General features: G+C 46.8%; 1 protein-coding gene across 2 annotated transcripts in view; it reads right to left on the bottom strand.

The window, feature by feature from the left end:
• Positions 1 to 13,077, bottom strand: part of ABCB10 (ATP binding cassette subfamily B member 10) — a 37,113-nt gene extending 24,036 nt beyond the window's left edge. Inside the window, exons 1-4 of one of the 2 annotated variants that reach the window (XM_075924727.1) lie at positions 12,378 to 12,487; positions 7,320 to 7,417; positions 1,335 to 1,535; positions 405 to 607 (exon numbers count right to left, since the gene is read on the bottom strand). In XM_075924727.1, the coding sequence (XP_075780842.1) occupies positions 405 to 607; positions 1,335 to 1,497 (366 nt within the window). In that variant the 5' untranslated portion in view covers positions 1,498 to 1,535; positions 7,320 to 7,417; positions 12,378 to 12,487. Of the gene's footprint in view, positions 1 to 404; positions 608 to 1,334; positions 1,536 to 7,319; positions 7,418 to 12,377 lie in introns of both variants that reach the window. The other variant, XM_075924726.1, reaches the window with a different exon arrangement.
• Between the last annotated feature and the right edge of the window lie 4,178 nt (positions 13,078 to 17,255).

Here is a 17,255-nt window from a genome sequence, read left to right as displayed (position 1 = left end):
AAACAGTAACCATCACCCGATAATGCCATTCAACAGCTAAATTCTTGGTGATATATAAATGGAGGGACCTAAGAAATGCAGTAAACAGTTCACTTTTGATCTTTCAGACAAGAAAAAAAAAAACACACAGAGTTCCTCCTCCATCTCTCTTATCATGGGTTTCCACTTTGTAGCAGACTCAGAACTGGCTGCCAGCAAAGTTTATTACAATATAGTACACAAAAAAAATGGGATTGTAGATTTTAAGAAAACAGGAGAATAGATCTGCCTCTACAAAGTACACAGTTTGTACAGCAAACTACAGAACCTTCACACACACAGCAGTTACTGGATAGTAAGCTACACAACCTTGAACCTGCTGCAAACAGCACAAGAGAGGGGCAGAAGATGACAGACATACATACCATCATTCCAACCCCAACTGATGCCTGAGCTCCTGCACGTAGTCCATCAGAAAGGTTTTCAGTCACGGAACGTCCCAACAGTGTTGTGTCTGAAGACAAGCGGTTAATCAATTCTCCTGTGCTGGTTTTGTCAAAAAATGCAATTTCTTGCTTCAGAATAGAAGAGAACATAGTTGCTCTAAGTCGCTTCACAATTCTTTGTCCTAATAAGGAACAAAAAGGTTCACTATTTCCAGCAAGTCATGATATACCAAAAATTTTCATGCAGGATACACACAACACACTCACAAGTTCCTGACTTCATACAAGATTAATACAGTAAACTTCCAATAATCCGGCACCTTTAGGACCCAGGGGGTGCCAGATTATCAAATATGACAGACTATCGGAAGGGGGGGGCTATGAGAGGTCTGCGGTGGAGTGGGGGGGATGCGCCCCTTGGCACTGTGGGACCAACCCGGCAGCATCCCAGTAGCTCTGCCCCAGACTTCCCCGAGTCAGCCACTGGTCAGTTTCAGCAGTGGCTGAATCAGGGAAGCCGGGGGCAGAGCAGCTCCAATTGTCCGGCTGCCCGGAGCACTTCCGGGATCCAGATGGTGCCGGACCATCAGGAGTGCCGGACCACTGGATGCTGAACCACTGGAGTTTTACTGTACAAGGTTCTGCAACGTTGAAGTCATGGTACAATTTTATAAAATATTGAGATCTATACAAAATGAGTTTTAAGATCTCTCAACATTAAATAAAAATGAATTAACTATCTTAGGATGCCTACTCTTGAATTGCTTTGTTCCTTCGACATGATAAAATACACTAACAGTTCTGTCAGAAAAATCTCAACTAGCTTCACGGTCTTCTCTCAGATCATTAGACAATACTCTGTTTCTATGGCAAAGAGGAGACAACCTCCTGACCCCATTTTATTTTTACCTGCGGTCTGCATGAGGTAGACACGAATAGCATTGGCAGCAGCACCACACACAAAAATTCCACTTAGCAAGGCACAGAGGCTGGTCAGGCTGTCAGTGACATCTCCAGTGGGATCTGTATAAATTACATCGATAACTTTCCCCAGGAAGAAAGGGGCAGACATGGTGATGACACTGGAAACTGTCAGAAAGCCAACAGCAGCTGAAAACAAACCAAAAAAAGTCACTCAGTTTGTGTAAAATTTAATAGTACATATAAACTGTCCTTTACTTTCTATTCATTCTTGAGATCTCTCTATTACTAGGTCTCTATTTTGGTTCTTACATCTTGAATGGAATACTGCAAATTCAATTTTACACTGATTATTGAATGCACCAGTCTCAACAAAATTGTATATAGGAAGGTGTGTTGTGCTAATACAGAAGACTTGGATATATTTTCAAACAGGCAGCATAACATAAGACTCTCTTGCAAACAAAGCTGGTGTGTCTTAGCTGTTCAGTCAAACACAATCCATCACCCAAAATGTAATGGAACAAAAAAGTAAACCCATTTGTGAAAGAACATTCAGGCTACATCTACCCTGCAGGCTTCTTGCGCAAAAAGCTTTTTGCGGGAGACATCTTCTGCAAAGATTTCTTGCACAAGAGTGCGTCCACACCACAAAAGTGCATGGCAAAAGCCATGCACTTTGTGCAAGAGAGCGTCCAAACTGCATGGACGCTCTCTCACAAGAAAGCTCTGATTTCTATTCACAGAATAGCCACCAGAACACCTGTGCTTTGGTGTAAAAAAAACCCTGTTGCCCATCCACACACATCTTTTTGCGCAAGAGCTCTTGTGCAAAAACGAGTTAATCCTCGTGGAAAGAGAAATACCTACACCACAAAATGCCTCTGTTCTGTCGATTCACTGTAAATTTACTTGTGCAAAAACGTGCCTGAGGTGTGGACGCTGCGCAGGTTTTGCACAAAAACCCTGTAGTGTAGACATAGCCTCAGTGAGCAGAAAAATGATCTTGTCAGAGCAACATCTGCAACCACCTATTACTACATCAGCTGTCTTTTAGAATATTTTGGTGGGTTATGTATTGCCTTGTTTCTCGTGAGCACCTGAGAAAATTTGTCTAGGCTCAAACTTTCCCCTCCACTTGGATTGCCCTTTATTTTGCCAGGGAAACTGGCAGGATACAGGGCTGAACAAAAACTACAACTGCTCCTTTTTTGATCTTGAAAGTTCTGTACTGCTCACTATGGAAGAACAGCTAGAATGTTTATGAGGAGAACATTTCTCACTTTGAGAGTGAGGTATTCACTGCCTCAGGGACTCTATACTAGCGAAGCTCTGGACAAGTTTCAGTCATTAATGTCATCCCTATTTTAACAAACCCAATAACTGCTGGCATCTTTTTCAGCATAAAGCAGATTAGACTTGCTACCATACAGGATAAATAACAGCGGTGAAAACAGTCAGCAGCCAACGGCCTATCTATACTAGAGCTTCCAGTATTATTTTTTCAGAAGTTTCTGTAGAGTAGACAAGAAACTGAAACGTAGGAATATTGTGAAAAATAATTGTACAACTGGCATCCTCGTTAAAGAGATGATTTGTTCCCTGTGTGCATTGAGTCATCTCTGCTTTGATGGCAAAAATATATTTTTACTACCATTTGTTGCTGCCAGGCCCACAGAAACAATACAACTCAAAGTGTGAATTTAATTGCTGAATTTTTGAGTCACACATGAGGAGAAGTGTTAAATTGCAGGGCCATCTGTAAAATCACAAGCACAACCTTAGTGACAACAAGGCTGTGCTATTGTGAATGGCAAATGAAAGCAACGAGGATTTCACGAGTGCAACTGAAGCCAGAATTTGGCCTAAAAAAACTTTTATTATTGGAGATGAACAAGAGTTTTATTTTCAGAACCAAGCTGAGCCTGCAGGGCTGACAGCTATCAAAAAACGTCTTTTCTGAAAACTACACATATTTAATGTGAAAACTGCTGAACTACAAACAAACCATTTGCCAGAGAAAAAACACATTTAAAGTACTCATTTGATCTTTATAAAATTAATTCAGTTAAGTAGCAAGCAATTAGCCATCCTCACACATTTGTCTAACACCAGTAGCCTTGAGCCTAAGAGTCGCGTTTCAGGCTAGAACCTGGAACAGTATTAGTGGCTGCTCTTTTTTGCATGGAAAAAGGGAAAAGATCTATTCTGTACTCACACTACTCTTAGACTTCCCCACAGCTATCAGTACAGTCACAAATACTGTTATCCCATCTCAGAGAAGTGGCGAGTATCCAAAAACTATACTATGAAATACGGATGTCAACATGTAGTCAACTTATTGGTTAATCTTGTTGACTACATGCATCTCTCCTTCCCCCTTGCTACCTCTGTATCAGAGGCAGCAAGGGGGAGTGGGAAAAACAGGAGCCGGTGCTGAGAGGAATTGGCTTAAAAATTGGTTCCCCCCGACACCAGCTCCGTGGTGTCGCCTGTCCCCCCACACACTGCTGCCTCTGATACAGAGGCAGCTACGGTTGCCAGATTGTTTCAACAAAAATACTGGACACACTTGACATTACATCACAATCTACATTACATCTTATTTAGAAAATACCGGACATTTATATTTTCTCAATTTGTTTCCCGAACAGAAAGCTCAAATACTGGACTGTCTGGTTGAAAACCGGACACCTGGCAACCCTAAAGGCAGCAGTGCAGAGGGAAGCAGGGCAGGCTGCTGTGAAACAGCCTTTGTCCGCAGCAGGCCCAGGCTTACCACAGACAGAGGCTGCTCTGTGGGAGGCTGAGCAGCCTCTGTCTGCGGGGAGCCCAGCCCCCGCCCCCAGATAGGGGCTGCTGCTACCTCACGCTGCTGGTTCTGTATCAGAGACAGCAGCACTGGGAGGCAGACAACTGGTCTGCGAGGGGAGCTGGTTTTTAAACTGGCTCCTCTCTTGAACCAGCTCCTGCATGACACCTTGCACTTCTGCCTCTGATACAGAGCCACCAGAGTGGGGTGGCAGGGGCTCCCTGGGAGAGGGGCTGGAGCACACTGGCTGCTGCCCCCGCCCCGGGGTCTATACAATAGTCGAGTAACCAGTAAGAATTCTCAACTATTTAATTACCCGATATCTAACATCCCTACTATGGGACTGATTGAGTTTTTCCTCAAAGGACAAATCCAGAAGAAAGCAATTCTGCCATTGGGTCTATTATCTGTGGCGTATTACAGGGATCCACACAACAGCATCTGCCAGTAGAAGTAGTAACACTTCATGGGCTCAGATGCCAACAATATGCAGACGACTACTGTGTTGTTCACAGTCTATAATACCACACATTCACCTGTCCCCAAGTCTGACAAAGAGATCAGAACATGGTACCAACAAACAATATGAAAGTATAAGAGTAAGTTAGGCATTTACAGTATGCCATTTTAGTAGAAGGAGATGTTAATAATATAGATTTTATTACAAATGTGGTTTTTTTAAATGTCAATTTTGTTCTCTTAAGATATATAGGCTATTCTATCTCAGCCTTAAAAACGCAGAGTTTCCAAATAACAGTGTTGAACTGAAATAAGAAACCTTTAAGCGTACAATATCATACAAAGTACTATATTACTCCTATTTTTTTAGTTTTGCCATTAAACATTTCAAATGGGAGTAATGCAAGTATGAACTTGAATAAAACACACAATTAATATACATCTAATTATTATCACTATCTACCCAACTTACTCAACTCTATTAGTGTGACAAAAGTATATTCCTGGAGAGAGCTGCATATATTAATTTTTAAACAATCAGCAAGTAAGATTAATTACTTAGGTAACATGCTTTTTTATAACCACAATTTTTTAAAGGATCACTACCACCTTAAATCACACTGCTGATTGAATTACTTTTTAAAAACATCATACCTTTGTTATTAAATACCTACAAAACACCATAACAAAAAGCCATTTGGCTCATTTGATAGCCCCTTTCTATACAGGTGTACTATTGAATCTCTTGTAATTATAGAAACAGAAGATGTGATCCCCATCCAGAAATCAAACTACAGACAGTCCCCGACTTACGCGGATCCGGCTTATGTCGGATCCGCACTTACGAACGGGGCTTTCTCGCCCCGGAGGTCGAGGTGGCGGATTGCTGCCTGCGAGCTCCGGGGCGAGAAAGCCCCGTTCGTAAGCTGCTCCCGGTGCCCCAGGTCTGCTGGAGACTGTCTCCAGCAGACCACAGGCACCGGGAGCGAAGCCGCAGCCACGGCGGGGTCCCTCGCCTCTGAGACTTTGCCAGAGCAAAGCCTCAGAGGCACGGCACCCCGCTGCCGCTCTGCTCCCTGTGTCCCTGGTCTGCTGGGCGGGGGGGGGGGGGGGGGGGGGGGCGCAGCTAGTGTGCCCCCCCCCCCAGAAGACCAGGCTTTTGTTGTGGACCCTGGGGCAGAGCAGCTGGGGCGCTGCCGATTGGTCCTGCAGCGCCGCTCTGGGCACTACTGGACCAACCCGGCAGCACCCCAGCCTCTCTGCCCCAGGTCCTGATTCAGCCGCTGCTGGTCAGTTTCAGCAGTGGCTGAATCAGGACGCCTGGGGCAGAGCAGCTGGGGTGCTGCTGGGTTGGTCTAGTAGCGCCAAGGAGCGAGGAGCGGTGCTACTGGAGCAACCCAGCAGCACCCCAGCTGCTCTGCCCCTGGCGTCCCCAAGTCAGCCGCTGCTGAAACTGACCAGCGCTGACTACAGGAAGCCCGAGGCAGAGTTGCTCTGCCCCAGGCTTCCTGGAATCAGCTGCTGATCAGTTTCAGCAGCAGCTGACTTGGGGTTCTTAAGTTGAATCTGTATGTAAGTCAGAACTGGCGGTCAGTTTCAGCAGCGGCTGAAACTTACATACAGATTCAACTTAAGAACAAACCTACAGTCCCTATCTTGTACGTAACCCGGGGACTGCCTGTACCGAACAAGTGCATCGGAGACCAATTTCTGAATAAGATCAGAGATACATATTGTAGGTCTGAAAAATTAGCATGGATAAAGTTATGATAATACTGCTCCTTAACTAAGATTTTTTTTAAATGTTTTATAGGCTTTGAAATTTCCTATGCAAAGATATAAAAACAACCACTTCCTGCAATTCTATACAGCTTTTTAGAAGAATGAGAAAGTGTCATTTGCCACAAGTGAAAAGTAAATAAAATTATCAGCATGAACAGAAGGTGATGAGATCAATATTTGTTATGGCCACTTATGGGGAAGCGAGTATGGTGAACGAGCACGCAACTGCAAAACATTACTCACTTTCTGAAGAACCTGATGGGGAAACACTTGTCTTTTACTCTGAGCAAATAAGCACTGAGTATTTACAGAGAAGAGATACACTCTTTAATGGAGAGCAAGAACATATGCAAATGAGGCGTGGCGATGAATATCACCACACCTCATTTGCATACTTAATGAGCTGCCCTTTTGCGCAAAAAACCCCTCTTGCGCAAGAGCTGTTCTGCTGCTTATTTTCAGGCATAACAGCTCTTGCGCAAGAGGGAGTTTCTGCGCAAAAAGGAGCCGTGTAGACTGCTCCATCTTGCGCAAAAATGGCAGCTCACTAAATATGCAAATGAGGCATGGCAATATTCATCGCCACACTTCATTTGCATATGTTCTTGCACAAATGGGGCAATGTAGACGTAGTTCTCTAGTTTTGCATCCAGGTTCAGGAATGGAAGTACGGGTGAACCTCTCTTGTCCAGAACTCTCTTATCCAGAAACAGCCGTCATCCAGAATGATTTTAGTTAGCCAGATGTCCACTTTTCATGGGTGTGGCCAAGTTTCCCACAGTCTCGTAAAGTTTGTTTACAGACTCCAGTCGTAGCTCTCAGTGTCTTGTGCTGTTATTTAGCTCTAACGTACCCCTAAATGTCCTCTAAAATCACAGTAAGCAGTGGAAGTGTAGGTAATGCTGCTAGAAAACACTGACCTCCCGTGATCCAGAAAACTCTCTCATTTGGAACCGGTCTGGTCCCGAGGGTGCCGGACGAGAGAGGTTCAACCAGTACAAATAATCAGGGTGCAGGACTGGACAAAGCACAGAAGACACATGAGATGGGAAATGATCAGGAATATAAACAAAAGAAATTGAAGTAAAAGACATTTTTAGAACTTAGAACACAATGCAAGATAAAGCATATCAGTTTTATAATTAATACATCCTCTCTCTCCAGGAGATGAATTTGATCTCATATATTTTTTCTATATTTAACTCTTGGGGTACTTATAGACTAGGGGTTTTTTTTTCGAAAGGAGATATGCAAATTTTGCACTATTTGTATATCTTCTTCTGATCGCCTTTTCGAAAGCAGGTTTTTCTAAAGTGAAAATAGCCTGTACATGGTTTTTTCAGAAAAAAAAACTTTTTTGAAAAACCACGTAAACCTCCTTTTTTAGGAAGAGCTTTTTTTTCGAAAAAGGGTTTTTTTCTGAAAAAACTGCATCCAGATTGCTTTCACTTTCAAAAGACCCGCTTTCGAAAATCCAATGGAAAAACATATGCAAGTTTGGTGCTAATTTGCATCTCTCCTTTCGAAAAAAAAACCTGTGTCTAGACATACCCTTATAATCTTGATCTCATATTTTCTGTTTTTAAACTTATGTGATTTAGGTGCCATTCTAGATAGCTGAAGACACCTGATTGATCTCATACAATTAGGTAAACAAGGAATCCTGAAGCCATCTTCTTTATAGTAGTTACCCTTCTTAATACTTGGAGACACTACAGAATTAAGAACTCTGTAACTTCATTGTACAAAACAACAGAATAACTCTGGAGTAAATCTTCTACTTGGCATGTACTCATATTTTTAATTAACATTAATTAGCATTTGAACGGATGTGCTGTGTCAGAGAGGTGTCACTATCCTTTATGTCTAATAAAGGGATTTTGAGGAGTTTTACTTCAATAAAACAAAACTGTACATAATCTATATACTGTAGATATTTTGGAGAGTTTGTGCATCTGTCTATGTCCACGAGTTCACTCATCCATCCATCTATCCATTCATGAGTCCGTTTGTTCAAGAACTCTTCCTAAACAGTAAGTGGAAGAACCACCAAATTTGGTATGCAGCTTCCCCTTATCCTTAAAGCAATGGGATGTGCCTGGAATTCCATTGTTTTCCATAACATGAAAAAGGAAGGGGTCTGTTTGGAGGGACAGTTATGCTCCGCAACAGTCACTGGGGGCGGCAAGCATGGGGGACAGCTGTTCTACAGAGCGATCACAGGGAGGTGGCTGCACAAGGAAGAGAGTGGTTAGCTGGGGCCAGGGCTTGCCATATTGCCCCAAACCTCTTCCCTCTAGCCCTCAGCCGCAGCGCCAAATGGAGGGGAGGAGCCCTGATGGACCCACTGCTGGACCTGGGCAGAACATCCCACCCCTGGAGAAGGCACAGCCCACCCCATCCCCAGCATGGCCCCTGCTTGCACACCTCAGCCAGCCTGTGTAGCCCCTCTCCCGCCGCCAGGCCAGGCCAGGAAGCACTGCTTGGGCCAGATGCCTGTACAGCCCCTTTCCTCCACCCCCACCCCCCAGGCTAGCCTTTGTAGCCCTCCCCCCATCTCAGGCTGGCTCTGGGGAGAAGCCTGAAGGCAAGGTGCGTGATCGCCCATTCCCCCACCCCACTGAAAAGCCACAGGACAGGGTCACAGCTCCCCCAAACCCCTCCACTAAGCCCCCCTCCTCCCAACCTCCTGCCCAGAGTCCCTCCTCACCCCATGCTCTGACTCCTGTACCCCTCATTCCCTTGCCCTGAGCCACTCCTCACCCCCAACCCTGACTCCTGTACTCCCTAATCCTCAGCCTTCTGCCCCGAGTCCCCCACACCCAAAACTCTTTACCTGACTCCTGCACCCCCCACACTGCCAGTCCCTTGCCCTCAAAGACTCAAGCAATGCCCAGTAAATCTTCTAGTATAGACATTAAAACATTTGTTTGCCATTTGTATCAGCTAAGAATTTAGAAGAAGGAATTAACCAGCATTTTATATCCAAAGTGTCTTTTACAGCAAATCTGTTACCAAACAGTAAACCTCTATCCTTTTACAAAAAACTCTGTCAAATAAAAGTAAAAGTAATACCAAGCAACAAAAAAAGTCTTTAAGGGTCAATTTCCCAACCCACAGTAGTAACAAGATTGTTGTAAACCCTAGTAAAAAAAAGTAAGTTATGAGCAAAAAGAAAAACAGCACGGGAATTTTTCATTTTTCCCCTTACAGAAGCATCTACAATTGTATTTGCTACTTCTCCTATAATTAAATTACTGCAGACATTTTCATTGTTAATGATTTTCAGGTGTTTATAACTTGGCAGGTGCAAATCAGGGAACTTCTGTTTGCTAATAATGCTGCTCTAATTACCCACAATGAAGATCTACAAGAACTCATGGACAACTTGAAGTGCTGGTCTGGCCTTTGCTCTCATAATCAGCAGCCAGAAAACAGTTGTATTGGAAAGGGGAGTTCTTTCAATCAGGAGAGGGGAGTTCTTTTAATCACCCTAAATGTAAGCCAGCTAGAAGTAGGGATGTAAAAGCGTACCCGTTTAAATGGGAAACCGATAAGCATGAGCTTATCTGTTACCCAAATGGTTATACCTCAGTTCCCAGGGAGCCGGCTGCCACCCCACGCTGCTGCCGCTGTATCAGTATGCTATATGGAGAGCTATTACAGAAAACAAGACCGTCCCACAGTTCACTATAAAAACATATGCAAGCAGGGGCGGCCCATGCATATAGGCCGACTCGGACATTGCCTAGGGCACTGCGTTAAACGGGGCGCCCAATGATGGCATCACGCCACTGAGGGCTGTGGAGGTGAAGGTGCCGATCGCACATTCTGCCTGGGGCACCAGCTGCTGGCAGCCCGACTCGGGCTGCCTCTGTATGCAAGTGAAACATGAAATAATTTGGAGCCAACCCTGAACAACTGGAAATCTTGGAAAGTGATCACAGTAAGTGACACCATTGTCTCGATCAGGGCATCAAAATCCATGACAAAGTCTGGCTCCTACAGCTTAAAGAGAGCAGAGTCTAAGAAGCAAGCAGCTCCCAACCAAGACACATACAAGACACAATAACTGCCAAAGACCAAATCTCGGACTGTACTATTCAGTCACATGATCCATTGCAAACCATCTACATCACAGTTTGCAATTCCCATTATCTCCCGCAGACAAAAGGATGCCAATCATTTGTAACTTGGCAATATAAAAAAAAATTGCTTCAGGCCAAAACCTGGTATTAAAGGTGGAAGAGGTTTTAAAAAACAAAAACAAACAACTCCCCACCCCTACATTTTAAGCAAATCCACTTCCCTATAGGCCACCAAACAGCAGAATTTTAAAAAGCAATGTTCTAGCTTTGCATTTACCATTCTAGTGATTTTAAATGAGCAGTTTAACTGAAATGTCAGTTTTTAATTGTAATTTAGATTAATCATTTTGGCATCTCAAAAAAAGAAAATAGGTTATAGAAACAGATCATATCCAATCTTCCTGTTATCACAGGCAACCCCATCACATAATATTGCTCATAAATCTGCCATGCCTCATCTTAACAGTGATTAGGTTGTTCATCCCCAGTACTTCTATTGCAAAGTTGTTCCCACAACCTTACTCTTTTGTCAGAAACCTTCCAATTTCCAGCGTAAGTGTTCCAGCCCTGTTCCACAAGGGGGTTTCCTCAGTGAATGGATATGAGTTTTACTCCCTCTTCTGTATCATACTGAAACAGCCTATTGTTTCTATCCACAGAAAAGGCAAACCCCAGCCTTGCTGGAATGTTTATTTTTTACCTTTAAGGTGTTTCCACTGCTTGCCATTGCCTCTGATGAATTCCCATTCAAAATATAGCTATTGTGCAAAGCTAAACAATTGAGCTTTGCATTGCATCACCAGCCAGCCATGCAAGGCAGCATGGCAAACCTCTTCCGTTAAAGCAGTCATGAGGAATCTTTTTTTGGGTTGGGAGCCACTGATCCACATAAAAAAAAAATCAGTTGGGGGTCACCCAAAAGTGAAAAGCATTAAAAAAAAATCTCTCCTGGACATGGTCCCTGACAGAATCACAAAGACACTCTCCCCTCACACCAGAGCCAAAGGGGGCCTAGGCTAGTAGATTTTGTTGGCCCCCAAGGGCTCTGAAGTGGACCAAAAATAAGGGGTTCAGTGTAGAAGGGGGATGCCAGAAAGCAGGCTTGGGGTGGGAGGTCTGGGCAATGACAGGAACACTTACCTGGTGTAGTTCCCCAGGGATGCACATGGCCCATGTCCCCCACTGCTTCCAAGCACCATTCCCTGCTGCTCCTATTGGCCACGATTACAGCCAATTGGAGCAGCGGTGGAAAAGCCTCCAAGGCAGCACTCTGATGGGGGAGGAGCCTGAGTGAAGAAGCAGCCCACAGAGATTAGCCCATGGATTAGATCAACTCTGGCTTGCCTGACTCTGGACAGAGAGGCTTGGGGCTTGCCCCCATACAGTGAGGAGCTGGCACTCCATACCCATGGAGGGACCCTTAGAGGGGCTTGTGTGCCAGTGTGGGTTCCCCAATGCTGGGGGGGGGGGGGAGCAGCGAGCCTCAGGGGCCAGATCCAGGCAAGCCAGGAGCCGGATTCAGCCCCCAGGCCTTAGGTTCCCCACCCCTGCAGAAAAGGGCGACCCACGATATATTATCCCCTGGAGACTCATTTCTACTCCAAGTCTACATTAGTGTCACTACATTATTCCTTCACCTGCTCACAAAGATTGTGACTCTTGACAAGTGAGCAGCCTTGTGCTGATCCCTTCCCCGTCCCTCTCTGTGGGTAAGGGCCGGGTGCCAGGGGTATGTGGGGACTGTGGTGACAGCTGCATGCGAGGATCGGGGGCCCTGTGACAAGGGGGTGCAGGTGTCACGCGGGGAGGGGGGCACAGACTGTAGCGGGCAGGGCAGGTCACAATGGCTGAGGGGCAGGCAGCGCCGCGGGACCGGGCAGGGGCAGGTACCTGTCAGTCTCCAGCGCTCGGGCCGCGCCAGGGCCAGCAGCCTCTTCACCTCGGAGTCTGCCCCGCTCCCCCGGGGGCCGCCCCGCCGCTCGGGCTCCCCGCCCGCTGCCGCCGTCCCGGCCGCCCGGGAGGACGCGGAGCGGGGGGCGCCGCCGCGGAGGAAGCGCAGGGGGCCGATCTCGGCGGGGGCCCCGCACCTGCCGGCCGAGAGCAGCAGGAGCCGGGCGCCGCTCGCGGGCAGCCGGGCGGGCCGAGCCCAGGCCGCCGGCAGCCGCCGCAGCAGCAGGGGTAGGCGGGGCGCGTAGCCCGCCATGGGGCAGGGGAGGCCGGGCTGCTGCTATTCGGCCCTGCCGCGCGGCGCGGGAGAAGAGGCGCCTAGAGCCGCTGCCCCCCGCCGCCCATGGAGCCGCAGCGCAGGGTCCGGGGCCCGGCCCCGCCTGCCGCCCGCTGATAAGGGCCGGGCTGCGGCTTCCTGCTCATCGTTGCCCGCCCAGGCCAGGCGCGAGGGGCCCAGCCAGCGCCCCCTGCTGCCCCTGCCCGGCTCGCCCCCGCGGCCTCGGCTTGCCCGGCTGCTTCCTGGCCCTTGTGCTCCCCAGCCCCTCGTCGCGTTCTCGGGGCCTTAGCAGCGAGCCGCTCTCGGCTGAAACAGGAGAGGGAGGGCACAAGGCAGCGGCAGGCACTAGGGCCGGGAGCGACTCATTTTGGCGTCGCAGCTGGAGCTAAAGGTTACCGCCCCTTGCTTCTTTTCCCCAGTCGCGGAGGAGGCAGCAGAGCCCATCCTGACACGTGCAGCCTCCCCTCGCTGCCCCTGAGGATGCCAAGCAGTGGTGAAATCACCCTCAGGTTTTGAAAACCTACTTTTAAAAATACAAGTAGCGCTGGGGCACTTTAGAAACTAACACATTTTATTTCACCCTCTTCCTGACACCGCACTCAGACCATGAAGCTAGTGAGCAATAACATAAAATAGTACTTAACATACAGTACTTGCCACCTTCAGACGGTAGACCTCAACTCAAACTCTCAAAAAGTAGCAATGGACTATTATCCCCATTTTCACAATGGAAAACAGAGGCACAGAAAGAGGAAACAACTTTCCCTAGGGTAGCATGGTAAATCAGCAGCAGAGGAAAGAATCACATATAGATGTTTTAATTCTCCCATCCAATAGCCCTGATTACTGGTACAAGTAAAGGCTCCAGGATCAAAGGCCATAAACTGTCATGAACCTTTAAGTAAAATTCCAGGCTAAAATCAGCCACATGGTTCAGGTTCTCCCACAATAAAGCATTTAGGTTGTAAGAACAACTTGAAAAATATATCTGCTCCAAACAAAATCCTGTGATTGTAATTATTTTCACGTAATCCAAAAGTGTTCCAGGCAGCTTGTAGAACAAGCAGAAAAATTCCCTATCCTGAGGATCTTCACTTCTTATTTTAGAGTAGCACATGGGAAAAGTAACAAAGATGAGGAATACAAGAATTAGATCAGGAGTTACTGAATTTAGAATTGCACACAAGGGAGTTACTCACCTTGTGCAGTAACATCTGTTCTTTGAGGTGTGTCATCCCATGAGTGCTCCACATATTGTGTTGGGTTTGTCCCTGCGCCGCAGATCGGAGCTTGTTCTAAGCAGTAGCTAGTCAGGCTGCGCATGCGCAGCAGGTGTCTCGCACTGCCGGCAGTTTGACAGTTGAGCGCAGCCCGACCTCCTCCCCTCAGTTTCTCGTCTACCACAGAGATGATGTACTCCGAGTAGCGGGGAGGAAGGACGGAAGGGAGCTCCTGCTTAGAACAAGCTCCGACCTGTGGCACCGGGACAAGCCCAACACCATACGTAGAGCACCCATCGGAGGACACACCTCGGAGAACAGACATTGCAGAATTGGGTGATGTCGCTGTGGGTGCTCCACGTATGGTGACTACCAAGCAGTATCCCGTATGGAAGGTGGAACTCAGAGTTACTGCTTAATGGCTGCAGACAGAACCACTGTAGCCACTGCTGTAGCATTCCCCAATTGGGACATAATGAACAGTGTTTAGAGAGTGTATGGTTAGAGGACCACATGGCTGCTAAGTAAATGTCTCAGAGAGGCACATTTTTAGAGAATACCATGGATGCTGTAATAGCCCGAGTAAAATGGGCTCTTGGTAGAGTTGGCAGCAGTTTACCAAAGTAAATGGCATTGGAGAATGCAAGTCACTATCAATTCTGAAATGTGCTGAAAGGCAAGTCATAGCAACAAAGCGTTGTAGGGTCTTGCAAAAACCTCGGGCTCTGTCACTGTAAAAAGCCAAATCTCTTTGTACATCCCTTAAATACAGCATTGCCTCTCTGAGCAAAGCATGAGGTCTTGGGAAGAATGTGGGCAAATCAGTTGGTTCATTGATGTGGAAGCCTGTGCCGACCTTTGGAAGAAACTCTGAGTGTGGCCTCAAAGTTACTTTGTCCTTACTAAACACTGTATAAGGCAGGCCCTCTATTAGTGTGCCTATTTCACTGACTCGTCTCACGTAAGTTATGGCTATGAGAAGAGAACTTTCATGGTGAGTAGTGAAAGAGTATATGAAGCCATTGTCTCAAAGGAGGGCTTCATGAGAGCAATCAATACCAGCTTAAGGTCCCATGAGGTGGGTAGAGATTGTGAAGACTTTTGAGGAACCTCCATAATAGTGGGTGTGGGAACATGGAAATCCCCTCAATTTGTTCATGGAAAGTCTGGATGGCAGCAAGGTGGACCCTGATCGAAGAGATGGATAACCCATCCATCTGCAGGGTGTGTAAGTAGTCCAGAATGTTTTGCACTGGAGCTTCGTTGGGGTGGACTTGTGTCTGCTGACCCCAGGAGGTGACACACCTCCGTTTTTGCAGGTAAGTTGCCTTGGTGGACTGTCTCCTGCTGTGTATCAGAATATCCTTCACCCGCTCAGAACACTGAACCTTATGATCATGGAAACCTCGAGGAACCATGCACGAAGATGTGGCAACTGCGGTTTTGGGTCACACGTCTTGCCTCCGTTCTGGAATAGAAGGTCGTAGCGAAGTGGTAGTGGGTAAGCTGGCTGGAGAGACAAGTCCTGAACGGCTGGGTACCAAATCTGTTTGGACCAAGCAAGGGCTATCAAGATAACCCAAGCACGATGAAGCTGAATTTTTGCACAACACCTTGGGAATCAATGGAATTGGGGGAAAGGCATAATATAGTGGTTCATCCCATGTAAGGAGAAACACACCGCCCATGGATCCTCTGCCCAGTCCTGCTTGAGAGCAAAATTGGGGATGTTTGGTGGTGTTTGGTGTTGTGAAGAGATCTGTGATGGAATAGCCCCATTTGTGGAAGACTATATCCGTGACTGCTTGGTGGAGTTCCCACTCATGGTGAATTGTAAAGTTGCAGCTTAGGGCGTCAGTCATGGTGTTGTCTACCCCTGGTATATACGTGGCTTTCAGGGTAACACTGTGTCTTATGCACCAATTCCAGAGGCGGACTGCCTCTGTGCACAGAGCTCTGGGACACGCTCCCCTCTACGCAGTTGGTTATGGAAGGGTCAAAGTGCCTGTAGGCATTTCTTACGGCCTCGAGCTCCAGAATGTTGATGTGTAACAGAGCTACATTTGGCAGCCATTTGCCCTAGGCGGTTTTGCTTTGGAAGTGTGCACCCCAATTCAGTAGTGAAGTGTCTGTGGTAATTTGTATGGCAGGCTCCTCCTGTAAAAATGGGATTCCAGTTAAGAGTTTGTGTGGACATGTCTACCATTTGAGCTACTGCAGTACTTGCTCTGGCACAAGCACCGGTTTGTGCAACGAATGATGTGAGGGCATGTAAACCAATGCTAGTCAATGCTGTAAGTCATGGGAATGGAGGCATGCATACTGTATCATATGTGGTGGCCTCCATGTACCCCATGAGTTGAAGACAAGTACCGACTGCGGTGGATGGATTTGCGATGAAGGCAAGAACTAAATCTCAAAGAGTCTGGAACCCGTGTTGCGGAAGGTATGCCCTGGCTGATATGGCATCTAGTCTTGCTGCTATGAATTCTAAGTCCTGAATTGGATTGAATATGGATTCTGTTCGTTGATTAAGAGCTCCAGCAGGTTGAACAGTCGCTTAGTCTTTGTTATGGCGATAACTTCCTTGTGAATGACCTCTCAGTAAGCAGTCGAGGTAAGGAGAAATCATTACCCCCTGTTGTGTGAGGTATGCAGCCACAAGTGCTAGGACTTTGGGGAATACTCGCAGGACAGAGACAGGCCAAAGAGGAGGACCTTGTATTGAAAATGGTCCCCTCCTGCTGTAAAATGAAGGAGATGTCTGTGTGATGGATGTATTGCAATGTGAAAATATGCATCTTGTAGGACAAGGACTGCAAACTAGTCCCCTCTGTCCAGCGCTGGTATGATTGTAGCCAGTGTAACCATTTTGAATCTTTGCTTTTGGAGGAACTTGTTTAGTTTGTGGCGGTCTAGGATTGGTCTCCAGCCTCCTGTACACTTCTGAGTCAGCAAATAGGTGGAATAGAACCACCTTCCCTGGTATGGTTCAGGTACTTTCTCTATAGCTCCTAGATGAAGCTGGTCGGTTTCTTGTTTGAGTGGTATCTCGTGAGATGGGTCCCTGAAGAGGGATTGGGTAGTGGAAAGGGAGTTGAATGGAATCGAATATCCCATGTGGATAATTTCTATGACCCGCTGGTCAGATGTTATGGAGGCCCATGATGAAGGAATGAGCATAATCTATGGCTGAATAGATAGTTCTGGTCTTGTTGTACTGGATGGTTGGGGAGGTTGGGCATGCCCTCAATCAGGGTTTCAAATTTGCTGCTTCAGGGTCTGGCCACCAAAGGGACATGGCTGTTGTTTGTGCTTTCTCTG

This window comes from Pelodiscus sinensis, chromosome 3 (genome assembly GCF_049634645.1).
Source record: "Pelodiscus sinensis isolate JC-2024 chromosome 3, ASM4963464v1, whole genome shotgun sequence".
In the NCBI taxonomy this organism is placed as follows: domain Eukaryota; kingdom Metazoa; phylum Chordata; order Testudines; family Trionychidae; genus Pelodiscus; species Pelodiscus sinensis.
Note: the sequence above shows the minus strand (reverse complement) of the source record. Positions and strands in the feature narration are given on the sequence as shown.